Source organism: Camelus dromedarius, chromosome 2 (assembly GCF_036321535.1).
Source record: "Camelus dromedarius isolate mCamDro1 chromosome 2, mCamDro1.pat, whole genome shotgun sequence".
Lineage (NCBI taxonomy): Eukaryota > Metazoa > Chordata > Mammalia > Artiodactyla > Camelidae > Camelus > Camelus dromedarius.
In genome coordinates, this window is record NC_087437.1 from 61619827 (window position 1) to 61639805 (window position 19979).

Below are 19979 nucleotides of genomic sequence, written 5' to 3' on the forward strand. Positions count from 1 at the left end.
GAAAGAGGAGGAAACAGATTCTCCCCTAGAAGCTCCAGAAAGAATGAAGCTCTGACAACACATCTTGCTTTTAGCCCAGTGAGACCCATTTCTGACTTCTGACCTTTCCAGAACTGTAAAATAATAAAAAATTGTTGTTTTAAGCCACTGGGTTTGTGGTAATTTGTTACAGCAGCAATAGGAAACTAGTACAGGAGGCAAAACAGATTTTATAAAGGGTTAGAACTATAAAACTATAGAAGACATGATTAACACTAAAATCAGTATATTGGTTCCTCTTTTGGGGAGGGAAGGGGTTATGATTAGGAAGAGCTACCTTGGGGCTTCTAGGAGACTTGGCAGTACTTTATTTCTTTGAATACATATGTTTAATGCAGTCTTCTGCATCTATGAAGTTAAGATGCATTGTTTTATACTCAAAAAAGGAGTTTTTAAAATAAAACATCCATACTTTTTTAACTGAAGTTTTTTTTTCAGATTTTTTCCCTCTTTTATGACATTTCTTTGGCTGTAAAATTATTTCTTCGAGGGAATATGGCAAAAAATACCCTTTATAAACTAGTAGTAAACTAGTTGCTCTGTTTTCCATAATATAGAGCTGTGACACAACTGATTAATTCAGTCTCTTTCATGAATTTATAGCATGTAAAAGTTACTCAGTTAACAGAAGGAAGAAACTACTTGTCTTGCCAAATTGGAATCAAAATATAATTTAAATGGAAGAACTTATAAGAACCTTTATTCAGAAACTCTGGTTTCAAAAGCAGACAGATGTTTTAAATTAGCTAATTATTTGAAAATTAAGGATTACTTATTTATTGAGATGTATCTAAGCTTAGTGTATATTTTGCTGTCTTTTTTTCCCCCTCGTCAGTATGGGGACAAAAAAAAGACGAGTTATCTTTTTCATTTTCTGGATTTAAAGTAACTTAGCTTTATAATACAGATATTAGGCAAACTGACTTTAAACAGTCCATGCTTAAATTTAATTTGTTTGTTAATTGCCTGAAGTTGTCATTTGTGGGGATAAATGTATATAAACAGCAGTTTATAATTTAAGTTAATCCCTTTTATTTCTTCAAACTATGGATAAAATAGAGGAGAATTTCTCGGGTTTGAAGAAAGATTGAAAGAATCCACTGAGTTCCAGACCAGAGTGTTAATTTAAGGGTGGAAGAGACACAAAGAACAAGCTGCTTACAAAGGAAAAATAATCATATATGTGCTGGACTGTTCAGTGTGACACTGTAAACTAAAAAGTAGTAAAGTAACATCTACAGATGACTAAGAAAAAAACTGCCTATACCTAGCCAAAATATCATTCACTTGTGTAAAAGCAACATACTTGAGATATGTAGGAATTCACATACTCCATCTAGGGAAAGTTCTCAGAAAGGATTCTCATGAAATAACAGAAATTTTAAGGGGCAGAAGAAGAGAGAAAACAATGGTGAGTAAATGAATCTGATAGTGTATTTAATTAAATGTAAATGGATACTGATAGAGTGACTGTATTTCAGCATATTCTTTTGTTTTCTGCATTTCCTGAAAGTTTGCAGGTAATCAAAAGCTTGATTAAATTCAGGTTCTGTCCCTTTGGCAAGACTATAAATGATGTCCTGTTATTCTAGTAGGGAGGCATATACTTTCTGATTGTCTTTTTGTAAAAATAATAGGCATTAATACTAAATTCTAGACCCATTAATTCATTGAGGGTTGCAAAATGGTGATATTCTATCATTATTTTTCATTTATAGCTAGAGCACTTACTTAGCAATGCTTCCTTTCATCTGTTTGGCTACTCATGGATAGAGTTCATATAAAGAAGGCAAGGTAGATGTTAGATTTATTTCCCCTTTATCAGTTTATAATGAATTGATTCTCTGTCGTCTTTTGGAGGGGGTCATTATAAACTCATCTAATTGAGTAATATGTGATAGATTTCAACCCTTTGCAATTATTATCTTTATTGAAGGTCAGATTGTCTCATCTTTAGCCAGTGGGAGCAAAGATGGTTCCTGAGTCCCTTTGACATGTCCCTGATACTTTTTAACTGGTAAAGAAAGGGAGAGTATTTTTTGTTTTGTTTTGCTTCACTTTTCTGAAAACCTTAGAATGTTGTCTGTGCTTTTGGGAAGGTGGATTTTAGGGGTCCATTTGTTTTCTAGACTGTTTGGTACTTAGCATGATCTGTGATATAATTTGTAGGCAGATATGCCTTAGAATTTGTGTTACTTGCAAAGAATAATGATTTCATTTTTAGTATATGTGGAGACTGGAAAGGAACCAACATTTCCCAGCAACAAGTGTAGAAGCATATGTTAAAATGGTTTATTCAGTCAGTTAATATTTGATTAACTCTGGACCAATCTCCAGAATAGGAACTCAGAAATTCAATTATGGAACCTGCTTTTTCATTTAACATTTCAGTAAACTAAGTTCTAGGAACTGATTTTAGACTTAATTAATTTTTTCTTTCAGATCTATCACGAAATCGCCTCTCAGAAATTCCCATAGAAGCATGTCACTTCGTGTCTCTTGAGAATCTCAATTTATACCAGAATTGTATTCGGTATATACCAGAGGCAATTCTAAACCTGCAAGCTCTAACATTTTTAAATATTAGGTAAGGATGTTGTTTCTTTCTCTTTTTTTAATTTTTAATTTTTAAGAATTTTTTAGTTTTGTGTGCTATTTTCAATTTCCCTCTTCCTTTTCACTAAGATTTACATTATCTGTTTATATCAGCAGTTATCTCTATATGTTCTTAGGCTAAATTAGCAGTATTTTATATATCATTCTAAATTCTCACTTTGTTTTTGTCTTTGCAATAATTAACAAATTCTAAGAGCCATTAGCTTAACAGGCTTGTAGCAGTCTTGTAGCTGTGGTTCTCCGATTACATTTTCAAATAAGCTTCATCAAATGAGAATAGTAGATCTGAAATTCCTTTGTTTCGTTTTGTGATTTTGTGTACTATGTTCTGAATGTATAAATGCATTTGTAACTCATCTACTCCATTTTTTCACATCTTACAAGAATTCTTTTGTTATTTTATTTCATTATAAAAGTTATAAATATTGATTAGAGAAAATAAACAAATGTAGAAAAGTAAAGGAAATTCATTAAAATGTTGTGTCTGAAGTTATATAGTTGTATAGATGAACTTTACCTTTTTTTCCAGGCAGTTAGTCAAATTTTTAAATGTTTTCCCCTTGTCATGAAATAGCCTTTGGAAATATTTTCATATGTAATTATTTTAATGTACAGATTGTATATTTCTAAAATTCATTTTCCCTCTCGAATATTTAGTTATTATTTCAGCTTTTTCCATGATAAAAGTAGTTCTAGTAAGAGTTTTGTGTGTAAATGTCTAGGAGTAGAATTATTATTAGATGAAATTTTTTTAAGGCTCATGATCTATGTTAGTAAAATCATCAAAAGATCTTGAAAATGGAAGCAATTGGTCCTAAGGATTAAGGGATTAAATCTGCATAAGTAAAATTTTAACTTATTCTTATCCTAATGAGAGCTCTGTTTTTTACTTTTAGTTCTGATTTGTATATTTTTATTGTATATAATAAAAGATTCATTACCTATACTTCATATGATATATTTGAAATCACAACCTGTCATTTTTTTCCATAGAACTATATTGGGGTCATTTATTTACATTTGGCTATAATACTGCAATGATGAAGGAAGTAGATTGCATTTTATGTTTATAATTCTTTGGAATGAAGAGGAGAGAGGAGAGGATGTTCGTTATCTACCCTATCTTAAAATAATTTTTTCCTATATAAATGTAATTTTAATAAAATAACAGTATGTTGTGTTTATATGACACTTCATTATTTACAAAGAAGTTTTATGGTGTAAGAGCCCTATGAGTCCTGTAATTTACAGATGAGGAATCTGTGTGAGATGCAACTAAGTTAAATGCTGCCCCTAAAACCACAAAGCTGACAAGTGAGGAAATGAAGGCTAGAATGCATATCTAATATTCTGTTTGTTCCTTGCAAGACTTAACATTTGTTATTTTTACTGAGTACAGAATGAGAAGATGGCAATTTTTTTTCCTTGAATGGTGAGCTCTGACTATTCTCTTTCTCTGCTTACCCATTCGTAGTCGGAACCAACTGTCAACATTGCCAGTACACTTGTGTAATTTACCATTGAAAGTCTTAATAGCTAGTAATAACAAATTGGTCTCACTTCCAGAAGAAATTGGACATCTCAGACATTTAACAGAACTTGTAAGTTAATATTTCTTTTTTTATTGTCCCATACATGTATATATTTCCGCATACTCTTATGTGGTAAGGACCTGTTATTAGGGTGTGTTTTGAGTTATTTTCAGGTATTGATGATGAAGTTTTACTGACTGATCAGCATTCAAGTGCTTCAACACAGAATTAAGAAAGAGTTCTTACAGGCTCTTTCTTAATTCCAATAGGCTCACATGGAATGGGAAAAGGTCCTTAGAATTAGGTTCTAACCAATATTAATTGATTTCTATGTTATTAAACTTTTGAGACATAAGTTAATAATGCGTTTGAATTTTTCAAATTAAATATTGTTAATAGCATTAATATTCTGATTTTTGGCTAGTCCGTATAGGGAGTGGACAGTACAAAGGTCAGATTTATTCTTTTTTTGCCTTACATGCTATATTTAGAAAATATTTCCCACTCTAAAGTAAGCTATTCTTAACTGCTTTATATTTCTAAAAAGCTTAACCTTCATCTCCACTTCTTGTTACCCTTACATGCTTAAGTTCTGGGCATAGGAATAAAACTTTTTTTATTAAATCACCACATTAACATTATTAATTGGGTACTATAATCATCATCATATTACAGCTAAGGGAATAGCATTCAGAAAGGTTGAGTAATTTGCCCAAGGTTCCATAACCAAAGTAGAATTTGAAACCAGTCTACTTTAACTCCAAAGCCCATGTTTCATATTTCTGAAATGGTCAAATATAATTATGTTGATTGAGATTTGGGAGTGCAGTTCTTTGTAGGTTTATTAACAAAGATAGATATCATAAACAAAAAATAAATACAGTTGGCTCTCTGTATCATAGATTCCGTGTCTGGAACTGGAACTGGAACCAACTGTGAATCAAAAATATTTTTTAAAAAATTCCAGAAATTTCCAAAGAGCAAAATTTGAATTTGCTCTGCATGGCAACTATTTACATAGTGTTTACATCGTGTTAGGTATTTTAAGTCATCTAGAGGTGACTTAAAGCATACAGGAAGATGTGTACAGGTTATATGCAAATACCACAGCATTTTATGTGAGACTTGAACATCCCTGGATTTTGGTGTTCTTGGAGTCCTGGTACCAACAATCCCTTGCAGATACTGAGAGATGACTGGCTGTACGCATATAGTCTAATTGGACCACTTGTTAGCTCACTTTTTTTTTTTCAGATGAATTATGAATATAAAAGGTCATCTATAAGAATTCACAAATATATTAAATATTGAGTCTAGATACTAGACCACTGTTTAAACTTTCTGTTTCTACTTACTGAATCCTAAATACTGAAAAGAGATATGTTTCACAAGATGTGTTTCACAGAAGATGAGTTTAGTTTTCTACAAAAGAGGTGAACTGACATCTCTGATCATACAAACAGTATGTGGCAGAGTAAAAATTAATAATCCTGATGCTTCTGATTCCCACTTGACGGTCTTATCCAGCTTCCTTATTGCTTTTTTCCCTTTTTTTTTTTTTTTTCAGTGAAAGTGAACTGCTGTCTTTCAACATAACACATTTCCTCAGGGAAATATTATAGATTGCTATTCCCTTCTGGCTCAGGCTTAATTTTCCTATCCTTTCAACTTCTTTTAGAATCTTTTTAACTTTGATACCTAGAGCACTGGACTAAGAAGTCTAGCTTCTGATTCTACTTGTCATTAGTGGGTAGGAAAGGTAAACATAGTTGTTTTTTTTTTTCCTAAGAATATTTTGGGAAAATTTAAAAATAATATCTGAAGCTTATTGAAGTTTTTGGTAAGTGGTCTTTTCCAGTAGTAAGTCTCAATATTTTCTTTTTATTCATATATTAGAGGAATTTTAAGTGTTACTGTGGCATCTTAGAGATTTTATTAACGTGGGCTGCTCCCTTTTGCTATGCATGGGTTTATAAATTCTTCTGGCTTGTCTCAGAATTACGGAATTCTGAATTTACCAATCTTGGAACCTATAGTCAGTCTCTTTTTAGAACCAGTGGAATAAAGCTATTTATCAAGATTCCAGAAGGCCAGCCTAATATATGTATTGGAATTAGGTTGAGCTGATGCTAATAAAGCAATATCTATTTTTTCTATAGCCTTTGAGTTATGTGTACTTTATTTTTTTTTCCTCACATTCAGTTTGATAAAGAATGATTTGAGTCATCTTCAATGCATTTTTATTTTATATTCTTGAACAGCTGAACTGATATTCTGAAAATAGAATTTTCTTTCAAATAATTTTATTGTAATTTTTATCATTGTTTTGTTTTTTTTCTTCTAGTTTCTTTAAAACAATATGAAATAAAAATATTCTAAATCTGTTTTTATTACTTTTTTTACCTTTTCACCAACATGTTCATTTGATGTGATGTTCTAGACCTCCTACTCAAATCTTAAGTCATTTAATTTCAGTTCTGCTCTCAAAATTAATATAGATCTATATAAAATGTATAAAGTTGATCAAAAGCCTGTATGTTTTGAAAATTAAATGCTAGTACAAACTATGAGATTATTCTTGGACACAGAATCATAATACTTTTTTACAGTTAGGAAGGACCATAGGTATCTTGTCCAGCCTCATTTCACAGATAGTTTGAAGTAGTCAAGTGTGTAATATTAGTACAGTTCTTTACTTTGTATCTTTTTGATATAGGATGTGAGCTGCAATGAAATTCAAACAATACCTTCCCAAATTGGTAATTTGGAGGCCTTGAGAGACCTCAATGTAAGAAGAAATCACTTAGTACGTTTGCCTGAAGGTAAGAAACTGTGAAATACTTGTTTTATTATTATTTGCCTTTTTGTATTAAAGATCTCTCAGACTGATGAGCATAAGACAAAATGTATGAAAGTTACAGCCAGTGTTTGAGATGTAATGGCTTATTATTATGTTTTCCATTGTGGATTTTAAAAACTAGACTCTATAGTGAGAAACTCTAGTAACTATTGAACAGTGATTGTGTTTTTAGTTCTTGTTAACTGATGTAATCGATAATTCAGGGTAGGGTCACTGGAAGTTTCAGTAGACATAACTATTTGGGAGAAATACAGCATGTTTTTGATAAGGGGTTAGTTTTGTATGATGAAAACATTCCTGCAGTTAGCACTGATTGACTTAAAAGTGGACTTGATTTGAACTTAATAACTATCCTTCATTGGAAATATTCAGATAGAGGCTATTTAACTGTGTAGAGGTGAAATGTAAAGTGAATTATGAATGGAGTGAGAGACTGTACTGGGAGACTGGTTATCTTAAGCTGACTATAAGCTCTGGAATATGTATTTGAATGATAAACATGATTCATAAGTATAATTTATCAATCTTTCGGAAATACAAATTCATGAAAGGAAAACCTATAAAAGGAAATGAGAATGATGAAAATCATTATTTTATTAGATTATATATTTCTATAACTTTTAAATGTAAAATTTCATAGCTAACTGAGAGCAGTGAATCACCCAGCCACAATAGTCATCAGTTCATGGAAACCCTTGTTTCATCTATACTCCCATTCACTTTCTCTTACTCTGTCCTCTAGATTAACAGTTTCCAGAAATTCATCTGTAAACATTTCAGAGTGTCTGTCTCAAAGATAAGGAATCTTGAAAAGATGTTTTCATGACAATAATTATCTAGGTTCTTCTATAAACATGACTTCTAGTGTATAATAAATGTTGAATTAACTAATGATGCTTTTGCTTCACTGTAAAATCCAAATGTTTACACCAGTTTGATATGGTGTAGTATTTAGTCCTAACATAATTAGTGTATGTAGCTTTGACATTTTTTGATCGCAAGTAGGCATCTGAAAGAGTGACTCTTCCAGTCCACTTTTATGTACTTACTCCACCCATACTACCCCAAATCCTGCATATCTTTCCTCTTACTAGGCTTGTCCAGTAACCTTTTTACCTTTTATCCTAAGAGCCTTCCTTATTTACTCCTGGTTCTGCCTTCTGCCATCTCAGGAAAGGGAATGAGGCCATCAGCAGAACTGACCAAAGTCACGACATAGGACCTTATAACTCAAAAATCTCTTATCAGGATTGCCCGTCTACTCAGGACCTACCTACTGTGGTTGATCTTTAAAGGTTTACTAATGTAATATTACTGACTTAATACAAAATTAATTAATGAAAATACTGGGGTTTTGCTGAAAAGGAAAATCTAGGGTTTCAGATGATGATTGCAGTCTAATAGTTTTATCATCTAATTTATTTCTATATCTTACTTAGAATGCATATTACCAAGAAAATTGTCACACAGATAGTTTCAAGTGTTTTTTTTCTTGACTTATCTTGTAATCTCAGCATATTCAGTTAAATTGAGATGGCAGGAAAGCTTTATCCAACAGCTACACAAATTAGTATGAAAGTTCATGTTAATTAGTGGTCTCTAATATATTACAGTTTGGTAGATAAATATATGATGTCTTTTGTTGTGTTGCCATTTTGATTTTAAATTTTAATTTTTCTGAAATACATTATTCAAAAAGTCAAATAATAATAAAAAGCTTAAAGTACATAATAGCATTCCCCTGCCTCAACCATTCCCCGTCCCCAGTTTCAGTGGCCAATAGCATATACCTTCAACTTCTTTGACTCTTTCCACTGGTATTTACAGACATATTTCTAAATGATGTATTGGATTTATCAACTGTTCATCTTGTTTTTGTTGTTGTTTTTCTAGAGTTAATAATTCCTCCCTTTTTAAAAAATTTACTTGGTTTTTGTACCAGTGGCTACTTCCTCCCTCTTTTCCCAGCAGCCTTATTAGTCAAACCAGATTACTTTTTATCATTTTTTTACCCCTGAATAGCTCCCTCATTGAGTCTTTTTTCCTTCTCTTCCAGTCTGGACTGGTTGTTCTCTGTTATTGCAGCCTAGCCTGCTTTCTTCTGTGCTAAATACTCTTATTCCTGGATTTCATGTCTTCTTCTTTCTTACTTTTTAAAAAACTTTCAGTTATTGAGGTATAACTGACAAATAATTCTTCTTTCTTACTTTACTTCCTTGTTTTGCTGGAGGGCATTTTCTATGGTTTCCTAAGAACATGTTATAGGAGAACATTTCCTGAGACTTCACTTAAAAAGAAGTATCTCTGTTCTGTGCTTACCCTTGATTAATAATTTGGTTATAGATTCTAGGTTGAAAATGATTTTTTCTCTTAGGATTTTCAAGTGTTTTTTCACTTTTAGCTCTTCATTTTAAAAATTAATGGTTGAAAATTTGATGCCATTCCTAATTCTAGTCCACTGTTTGTGACCAATTTTTTTTCTCTCTGGAAGATTTTAAGATCCTTCCTTTTTTTTTACCACTCTGCAGTTTATGATGATGTGCCATAATATTAGTTGTTTTTGTTTTTTCAAACATCTTTTTAGAGGGGAGGAGGTAATTAGGTTTATTTACTTATTTATGTTTTTTGATGGAGGTACTGGGGATTGAACCCAGAACCTTGTGCTTGCTAAGCATGCGCTCTACCACTTGAACTATACCCTCCCCTCCTGAGTTGTTTTAATTCAATATGCTATATACTTGATGGGTTTATTTCTAAACCAGAGAATCACATCTTTCATTCTGCAAAATTGTCTTATATCTCATTTTTGATAATTTCCTGTGTTCTTATTTCTGTTTTCTCTTTATAATTTTTATAAATTGGTTATTGAACCTCTTTAATTGACCCTATGGTTTTCTTACTTGTTTATTGTTCATTTCTTTGTCATTTTGTTTTACCGGGTGGTAAACAGTTCCAACTGTTTATATTCTAACCATTCTTCTGAATTTTTAATTTCCACCATCATATTTTTCATGTATAAGAACCTTTGTTTTTCTCTGATTTAAAAAAAAAATTCCTTCCTTGTTTCAGTAATTTAGAATCTTATCTCTCTGAAATTAGAGACAACAATTCTAGTTTTTCAGAGTTTCCCTGTGTATTGCCTGTGTTTTGAGTTCTTTTTTTGATTGGTTTGTGGGTTTTGATTTCTGTTTTACATGTTGGAGGCTTTTCTAAATGCCCATGGGTTGTATACTGTCTGTATAGAGCTGATTAGATGTTCTAAGAATACTGGGGAGGAATTGTATAATGGTAATTAAACAGCAAGCTAGGTATTTTATTAGGGGAAACTCCATATCAGTATCTAAAGGCCTTCTATATGGGGCTGTGTAGTTTCTCCAAAGAAAGGTGTTTTCTTTCTTCTACATTGCTGTACATATGCCTAACTACGGCCATTTTAGAATTGGGAGTAGGGTAAGGCTGGGTAGGAAGTGCTAAGATCTTGCCATTGTGCATAGACTTTCACTTAAAGCCTCCTCTTTCAGTAATCCTGTCTTTCCATTGTGCCTGGTCCCTGAATTCAGAGCCTTTCAATTCAATTTCACTAGAGGATAACTTGTTGACTCCTGTGGTGACCAGAGATGGATAACGTCCTAGCTGCATGAGTTGGGATTGGAGACCTGGGCATCTAACTTGTCCTTTATATAGATTATCATCTAATCTTCTTGTTATTCCCACCTTTCTGTGGTATCAGGCCTAGTTTCTGAGACCTTCTATTCTATAAGGGGTCAGGTAATGTGCTTCTTAATAGTATTCCTGTCTGTAAGCACCTAGGTTTCATTTTACGCCACTTTGCTGTATCAGTTCATCACTAAGAAAGAATGGAAGTAAATACTTATGTTAAATCCATTGTATTTAGCTAGAAGCTCCTGTGAAAATTGTCTAGTTTTGAAATGTCATTAATTGTTCATTTCCATCTCATCGCCCTGCAGAGCTAGCAGAGTTGCCTTTGATACGGTTAGACTTTTCCTGCAATAAAATTACAACAATTCCTGTTTGTTACCGGAATCTCAGGCACCTACAGATGATCATCCTAGATAATAATCCACTACAGTCTCCTCCTGCACAGGTAAACCATAGTTTATTTGAATATGTTACGCACTTTTTCAACAAAGGATGAAGTTTAAAACTTAAGTTATATGCATTTATCTTTTTATTAGAAATTAAGTTCTTTTAAAATAAATTCATGTAAATTGGTGCAGCCATTATGGAAAACAGTATGGAGATTTATTAGAAAACTAAGAATAGACTTACCATATTATCCAGCAATCCCACTTCTGGGCATATATCCAGAGGGAACTCTAATTCGAAAAGATACATGCACCCCAGGGTTCATAGCAGCAATGTTTTCAATAGCCAAGACATGGAAACAACCTAAATGTCCATCAACAGATGACTGGGTAAAGAAGTTGTGCTATATTTATACAATAGAATACTACTCAACCATAAAGAATAATAAAATAATGCCATTTGCTGCAACATGGATGGACCTGGAGATTGTCATTGTAAGTGAAGAAAGCCAGAAAGAGAAAGAAAAATACCATATGATATCACTTATATGTGAAATCTAAAAAAAAGACACAAATGAACTTATTTACAAAACAGAAACAGATTCACTGACAAAGAAAACAAACTTAATGGGTACCAGAGTGGAAAGGGAGTGTGAAGGGATAAATTGGGAGTTCGAGATTGGCAGATGCTAACTACTATAAATAAAATAGATAAACAAGTTTATACTGTATAGCACAGGGAAATATATTCAATATCTTGTAGAGACCTATAATGAAAAAGAGTATGAAAAGGAATACATGTATGTACATGTACACCAGAAATTGACACAACATTGTAAACTGACTATACTTCATAAAAAAAAAAAGAAATTGGCAAATAGTGAAAAAAAAAAATAAATGAAATCAATAAATTCATACCCAAATGTATTCTTTGGAAGCCTTGAATAAATTGGATGGAAGATAGGTAATGTTTTCAACAGTGTTTTTCCTTTTACTAAGTTGACTTTTTAAAAATTTGAATTATTCTTCCTTAAATTTTTTTTCTAATAAAATTTGAGTTATTTCTTTCTACTAAACTTTAAACGTAGACAATGTAAATGCTAAAGACAAATAAAAATACTCAACTTCCAGACTAAAGATATCTGTGCATTTCCTTTGACCATTGTTTTTTACCTTCCTATTTTCTAAAATCTTAAGTTCCTCATTTAGTCAGTTTTGTCCTTTGTTTGTCAGTGACTAAAATGAAACTATTTAATAATAAAGTTATTATGAGTTACCTTAACATGTAGATTCTAGACATTTTCAATCTAAAAAGTTTTTACTGGCCCATATTTTTCACTGGCTTTTCTTACTCTGCAATCGATTGATGGTCTTGTGTAAGTGTCTTTATGGCAACTGTAAAACTTTGAGTAAACTTCATAATTATAGAAAGGTCTCATAATCCTAAAGAATTTATGTATTGACTTGTGGGACAGAAGTCAGTAGGTAGCAACAGAAGTATATATAACTTTAATACTTAATCATTTCCTGCTTTTCTCTCTTACAGGAAGTAGAATTGAAAACATAATTGTGCATTATTGTTGGATTCCTAAAAACAAAAGTTGCCAATACAATCCATGGGGAGCAATGCTTTAAATCCCTGACTATGCCTAACTAATTAGTATAAGTTTACTTGGTATTCTAAGTGTTTGTAATCATAAATTATTTGTTTTATATGTTACTGAAACTTAATAGTGACTAGAAAACACAAACCTATATTTATATCACTTAAGCACCTAAAATAACAAATGATATAATTTGTTATAATGGGTAGATTTTTAGCATTACTGTATATACTTGATAGAAATGCCTTCTGTTTCCAATAAACATTAAGTAAAAAGCTGACTATGATTAAAAGGGAAGGGTGACACATATATTTCAGATGAGTAAATAATTTGGTTATATTTATGTGTTACTTTATTTAGATATGTATAAAAGGCAAAATCCACATATTTAAATACCTGAACATCCAGGCTTGTAAGATTGCTCCAGATCTGCCAGATTATGATAGGAGACCCATAGGATTTGGCTCCTGGTGAGTATGTTATATTCTTTTATCTGTCATATTCTATTTTATGGAGAATCAGATAAACTGGACCTTTAAATCTGCCTGTTTGACTGAGGGGAAATAGCTTATTAACATGATTTTTCTCAGAATGCTTATATTAAGTAAAAAGTTAATTACATAGACATGACAAAGTATAGTTCTAAGTTAGAGTTTCTCCACCTCAGCACTTTTGATATTTTGAGCCAGATAATTATTTGTGGTGAGGAGCTGTCTTGTACATTGGAAGGTGTTTAACAGCATCCCTGGCTTCTGTAGCACCCTGCCAAAGTGACAAGCCAAAGTGTTTCCATTCATTGTCAGATATCCTCCAGGGGGTCCACAGTTGAAAACTACTGGTCTAAGTGACTTGAATACTAACCTTGGCTCTGCTGTGTAACTTAAGACAAGTCACACACACTTTTTGGCCTTCATTTTTCCAGAGGGATTAAAGAGGTTGGATTTGATGACCATTAATGTCACTTCAGGATCTTTTAGTTTGTGAATCTTTCAACTGCATAGCACCCTTACTTTTATGAAGTCATTTTCTTGGCATTCCCAACCATTGGAACAATCTTAAGTATCAGGAATTAAATTCAAAAGGCCTTCAAACAAGAAAATAGATGTCTCAGTGAAGGTGCAGTAATACTCAAAGACTTTACTCAAAAAAGAACCCTTCAGGCCTTCTCTTAGAACCTGTCACATTTTATGTAAAAGCACAGTTTTAATCCTCTCAGTGTCTTAGTCTAAAACAGGTTAACAAATTTCTGTTTCCATAGAGTGTGTAAAAGCAGAAGTTAAAATTACAAAAATAATTTGAAGGAAAAAATAAAATTATAAAAACCAGATGCATATTAAAAATTCAGATTAGTGGTAAACTGAGGGAGGAAGATTCCTTGTGAAAGAGGCATAAAGGGGTTTTAAAGGTATTCATAATGTCTTATGTCTTAAAAGCTGTCAGTTATAGATATTCTTTTATATCTACATGGTATATTTCATAATTTTAATAAGATATTTAAAAACAATGAAGCTCTAAAAACAGCAGTTTGCCACCATTAGGCATATATGCAAAGAACTCTTCATGTATTGGTAATATTTTAAGTTATTACTAAATTTTAGCAGAGTACAGTAATTGGTACTCATTAAGAAAATATCAATATTTACAAAACAGACATAGAAAACAAACTTATGATTAACAAACTGTTTCATGGGAGTGAGGGAGGGATAAATTAGGAGTTTGGGTTTAGCAGATACAAACTACTACATATAAAATAGATAAACAACAAGGTCCTACTACACAGGGAACTATATTCAATATCCTGTAATAAACCATAATGGAAAAGAATATGAAAAAGAATGTATATGTGTATATATATATATAAACTGAATCACTTTGCTGTACACCAGAATCTAACAACATTGTAAATCAACTATACTTCAAAAAATTTTTTTTAATATTTTTTATTGAGTTATAGTCATTTTACAATGTTGTGTCAAATTCCAGTGTAGAGCACAATTTTTCAGTTATACATAAACATACATATATTCATTGTCACATTTTTTTTTTCACTGTGAGCTACCACAAGATCTTGTATATATTTCCATGTGCTATACAGTATAATCTTGTTTATCTATTCTGCATATGCCTGTCAGTATCTACAAATTTTGAACTCCCAGTCTGTCCCTTCCCACCCACTCCTAAAAATTTTTTTAAAGAAAAAAAAAAAGCTAAGATATATTAAGTTATATCACTTCCTAAAGGGAAATATGCATTATACTTTAAATTTTTTTTTATCAGAAATTATTAAAATTAAATACTTCAGTGTTTATGGTATAAAGCGGTAATCTCAAGCTATCTGAAAATTTCACTAATAAATGATTTCTCAGGTAAAATAAATATTACTCCACATGGGTTTGATTTTTGTCCTTTGCCACAGACCATGCCTTTTGTCTTTACCACTATAGCCCTAGCCCAGCATAGTCACTGAAGGATGTTTAAGATACCAGCTCTAATCTGGTTGTTTAAGCATGTAATAATACAGGTTTTAGTGTATTTATACAAATACACAAGGAGAAATTAACCAAAATCATACACACACATGAAAGATTCTTACCAGGAACGTACTCAGTCCTAACACTTTTGGCTCTGAGAAGACTAAAAGCACATGTGTGAAATTAATGAGGATGTAAAAGGTTTTTGCAGATGGTAGGGATTAGGTCTTACATACTGAGTGAGAGATCTAGGACTCTCTTAGAGGAAACTCAGACCAATTAATACCAAGAATTTTTTATTTTCTCTTTTTTTCTGATTTTGCTTTATTTTATCTTTGTACACTTTTTAAAGGTTACTTTCCATTTACAGTTATTACAAAACATTGGCTATATTCCCTGTGTTGTACAAAACATTTTTGAGCCTATCTTGCACCCAATAATTTGTACCCCCAACTCCCCCATCCCTGTATTGCCTCTCCCCCTATTATCTCCTTTTTTTCATTTCTTTTTCCTTTTCCCTAGTTCATTGCTTATAAGATGGAACTCATTTCTTATTATGGAAGAAAGTTTTGTTTTTCCTATTTAAACTTTTCATTAAAAGTGTTCTACTCCTATTGCCTTAAAAAAGTTGTACAACAAATAAAAGTAGCTTTTATTTTATATATACACTAAATTATTTTCTCCCTTGGAGTTAGTAATCCTTGCAAGGGAAGAGTTTTTACCGCTACTGAAATATCAGAGTAGGAACATTAAACTGCTGCTGCTGCCTTTGAGGTTTGTGTGTAAAATGACAAATCATAATTACTGGTATGTGTATGTGAGGGTAAGCTTCCCCTAAGGAGGAAGCTTCATAACCTGTATGAACAATGAGCTTTGGTTGAGGGCTGCAGTGCTAATTGCAGAACCTACTTCTCTCTGTGGCTCTGTCCTGAGTTTTGAGGACTGATTAGTCTTGGCCTAATTTTTTTTTTAATAGCAATCTTCATTATTTTACTTAAAAAACGTTTATCAAAAAACCTGGGAAGAAACTTGTGTGTGTGTTTGCTAAGAGATACAAGAAGGCTTGAATCAATGAAGAAACCTTTCCTAAATAGGAAATCTAAATAGCATAAACATGTCATGTCTTTCCAAAGGAATTAGTAATTACGGATCTAATGTATTCCAGTCCCTATAATAGTCCTTAATTATGCTCACTAGATTAATTCTCTATATTTTCAATTTTTTCCAGAGTTGTATTACTTTATTTGTAATTGTTTCAGAATGTCCTAGAAAAATATATACATATTTACATATGTATATATTACAGAAGTATTTCCTTCAACTCCTCATGCACCAACAAATCATACTTTCATGTCTTTCTCTCTGAAGTAGATTAGTAAAATTGCATTGTAGTTAGCAGTACGTTTATTCAAAATTTAGTCATGGGGTCAGAAGGCCTTGATTCTAGTTCTGGATTCCTGTACTATTAAGCAGTTCACTTAACCACTCTGAATCTCGGTTTCTTCAAAATGGTCTTTACCCTGTTTATACTCTCTGAGGATCAAATGACCTATGTCTGAAAGTTCTTTGCTGACCATAAAACCCTATGTGAATATTAGGCATTATAGTTACTAGCTTTCTACTGTGATCTAGAGCCAGTTTAGTCTTAAGAGTCCTGTCTTGCTAAAGAGAATTTTTATTAATTCTGTAGCTCTTCAGATATTCAGTACAAATTAGATGCTGTGGAACTTTCAGTTTTTAGATGTATCTTTCCAACTACTTTTGTGTAAGATAAAAACAACACACAATCTTTCTTAAATCATTTTATAAAGGTCACAAATATTTTTACTCATTTCCAGACATAAATATTTTCAACTCCTTTAGTAAATTGCATTGTTGTGATAACTATTTCATTTTATACATCGGCACATGTTTTTAATAGTGATCTAAAGTGACCTATGCTTGTTTACTGCAATGATTTTAAGCAGCTTTATTTTACAGACTAAATATATTTATTTATGATGATGTGGCAGTGAACCAAAACTAAGAAAGACTAAGCCACTGGTAAGAAAAGCCCTGCCTCTGTAACCCTACTAATGGAAATAATTCTCTACAACAAGCCTGAGCTTGTAAAAGCCATGGCCATCTTTTATTCATATTTATATTCTTAGCACTTAGAATGCTGCCTGGCATTCAGTAAATGTTTGGTGAACTAAACAAATGAAGCAGATTTAGTGACTTGTCACAACAGAAAATGCTCTTTCTTAAGGGTGCATTCTCATAGGATGATAACTAACTTTTTATTTAATACTTTGTGCCAGGCTTTGTGCAAGTCTTTGGCTTATGTTTTCTCAAGTAATGTTTATAGCAACTCTATGAAGTAGGTATTAATCTTTTTTTTTTAACTCATGAGAAAACAGAAGTTGAGAGTGGGGAAGCAAGTTAATTAGTCACATAGCTAATAAATGATGATGCCAAGTCATCAGTCCAGATCTGTAAAACTGTTTCTTAAAAAGCCGTATTTTAAGCTCATCACTGCGGTATACTGATTTACAGTTTATCTTCCTGCCACAGAGAATTCACCTAGACATTTGAATCCATGTTATGCTAGGTAGTTTATTAAAGAGACTGGACTTTCTGATAGGACATACTGGAACCTGGCTGGCATTACTCTGCCTGGCTTCCCAAAGCCCGTAATTATAATAGGGTGAACATCTGTCCTGGTTTGCCTGTGACTCGGGTTTTCTGGGACACAGGACTGTAGTACTGAAACCAGGAAAATCTTGAACAAACCTGGAGAGTTGGTAAACCTATGTCTTACTTTAATCTTACCAGTTTAATCTCTGAGCTGGAGCAAATATGTGGAGAAGCTAAAGGTCATTGAATAAAGAAGATAATATAATAGCTTGATGCAAAGATTCTTTTAATTCTCTGTATATTGCCAACTTTAAAACTCTCACAGTAAAACTAGGCTTATCTTGATTGGTCACTTCATAGAAAATACATTGTATGAAACAGTATCCTCTAGAGATCTGAAATCTTTACTTGAAAACTTATATAATATTAAAAAGTATTGTTCAGTAAATCCTGAAATACACGTGTTTCTTCTAGCAACTGCAGAAAAATATGATTTAGATATAGATTTCATTAGAAAGCTTTTAAAATTACGCCCCTTGACCTGACTTTACTGTGATAAAACACGACAGTATCTGTCCTTAAGACTCTAAAACAAGTGTAAAAGCAGACATGTCATGTAGGCAATACACATAAATCATTTTACTTAAATGCTAACAACTGGGAGATCTAAATGAAGGGCAAATGGATATTCATTGTATTACTCTCCCAACTGTTGTGTAGGTATGAATTTTTTTAAGATAAATAGTTGGGGGGAAATTAACTACTTTTAGAGAAGTAATTTAAGGATTATATGAAGATACTTATCTTGCTAAATGACCTTTGTGGTAGCAGGTAGAACAATGAGATAGATAGCCAGAAGTTACATATGTTTTTGGATCTTTATAATCAGAGCATATTTAACACATTGTACAAATATGTCTGTATATTACTACATACAAAGAAAGATCTTTATCAGTAAAATAAATGACAAGTTTTAAGAATTGTCTTACATTCACAAGGTTTTTGTTTGTTTTGGTTTGTTTTTAGTTAACATAAAGCTTTCACTTTATATGAAAGATATATGAGTAAGAATGGTTAACCTCATTTTATAAAAGTTGTGAATTCTTTGAGGTAATAGTGGGTAAGTAGTAAAGCTGGTACCTTATCTGTGAAGTTCAAATGTGTTGCTCTTTCCCTGTACCTTAAGTTCTGATTCATTTTGACAGCATGATGATAACTTTTTTAAAGTTATGTATGCAAACTATCTAAGAATACATTGAATACAAAATTCAATACCAGAAGAACACTACACATTTTTAATTTGTACCATTGAAAGTTGTTTTTCAGCCTAAGCAGGCAGGCTTATTAAATAAAATTCTAATAGACCAATTTTTAAACATAGGCTTTATCATGTTTCAGATTTCTAATTAAGCTAACTTTTAAAAGCATGTTAAAGAACAAGCAAAAACTAAAGCTGTAAAGTTTTTAGAAGAAAATAGAGAATAATGTCTTTGTGACTTGGCATAGGCAAGGATTTCTGAGACCACAGAAAGCAATAACCATTTAAAAAAGAAATGATAAAAATAAATTTAATCAAATTTAAAACATCTAGTCATGAAACTATTAAGAAAATGAATAGGCAAACCACAGATTGGGAGAAAATATTTGCAAAACATACGTATGACAAAAGACTTGTATCTGGACTATCTAAAGAGTACCTACAACTTAATGTTGAAAAGACAAAACACAATTGAAAATGGACTAAAAACTTGAAAGGACTTTGCAAAGAAAGATTTGTAAATGACCAGTAAGCACACAAAAAAGTGTTCAACATCATAAATCATCATGGAAATGCAGGTTAAGTCACAATGAGGTATCACTGATAACACCAAATGTTAGTGAGGATGTGGAGCAACGAGTGCTCTTACATTGCTTACGTAACATGAGACATAAAAACTAAAAATGGAACATCCACTTTGGAAAAATGATTTGGCAGATTTAATAGCTTTATTGAGATATAATTTACAAGTAATAAAATTTACCCATTTTAAGTGTGCAGTTCAGTGAGTTTTGGTAAATAGATACAGTCACAAAAATGCCTGCCTCTGCCCCAGGCAACTGCTGATCTGCTTTCTGTCAGTATTGTTTTGCCTTTTCTATAATTTCATGTAAATGAAATCATACATTATGTGATATTTTGTCTCTGACTTCTTTTA

The 19979-nt window shown here is 32.0% G+C and overlaps 1 protein-coding gene across 9 annotated transcripts in view; it reads left to right on the plus strand.

Annotated features, from left to right (window-relative positions):
• LRCH3 (leucine rich repeats and calponin homology domain containing 3) overlaps positions 1-19979 on the plus strand; it is a 110146-nt gene that overhangs the window by 42441 nt on the left and 47726 nt on the right. For all 9 annotated transcript variants that reach the window (XM_031454445.2, XM_031454456.2, XM_031454464.2 and 6 more), the window contains exons 2-6: positions 2482-2626; positions 4130-4256; positions 6904-7009; positions 11016-11152; positions 13058-13167. In XM_031454445.2, coding sequence (XP_031310305.1) covers positions 2482-2626; positions 4130-4256; positions 6904-7009; positions 11016-11152; positions 13058-13167 — 625 coding nt within the window. The remainder of the gene's footprint in view (positions 1-2481; positions 2627-4129; positions 4257-6903; positions 7010-11015; positions 11153-13057; positions 13168-19979) is intronic.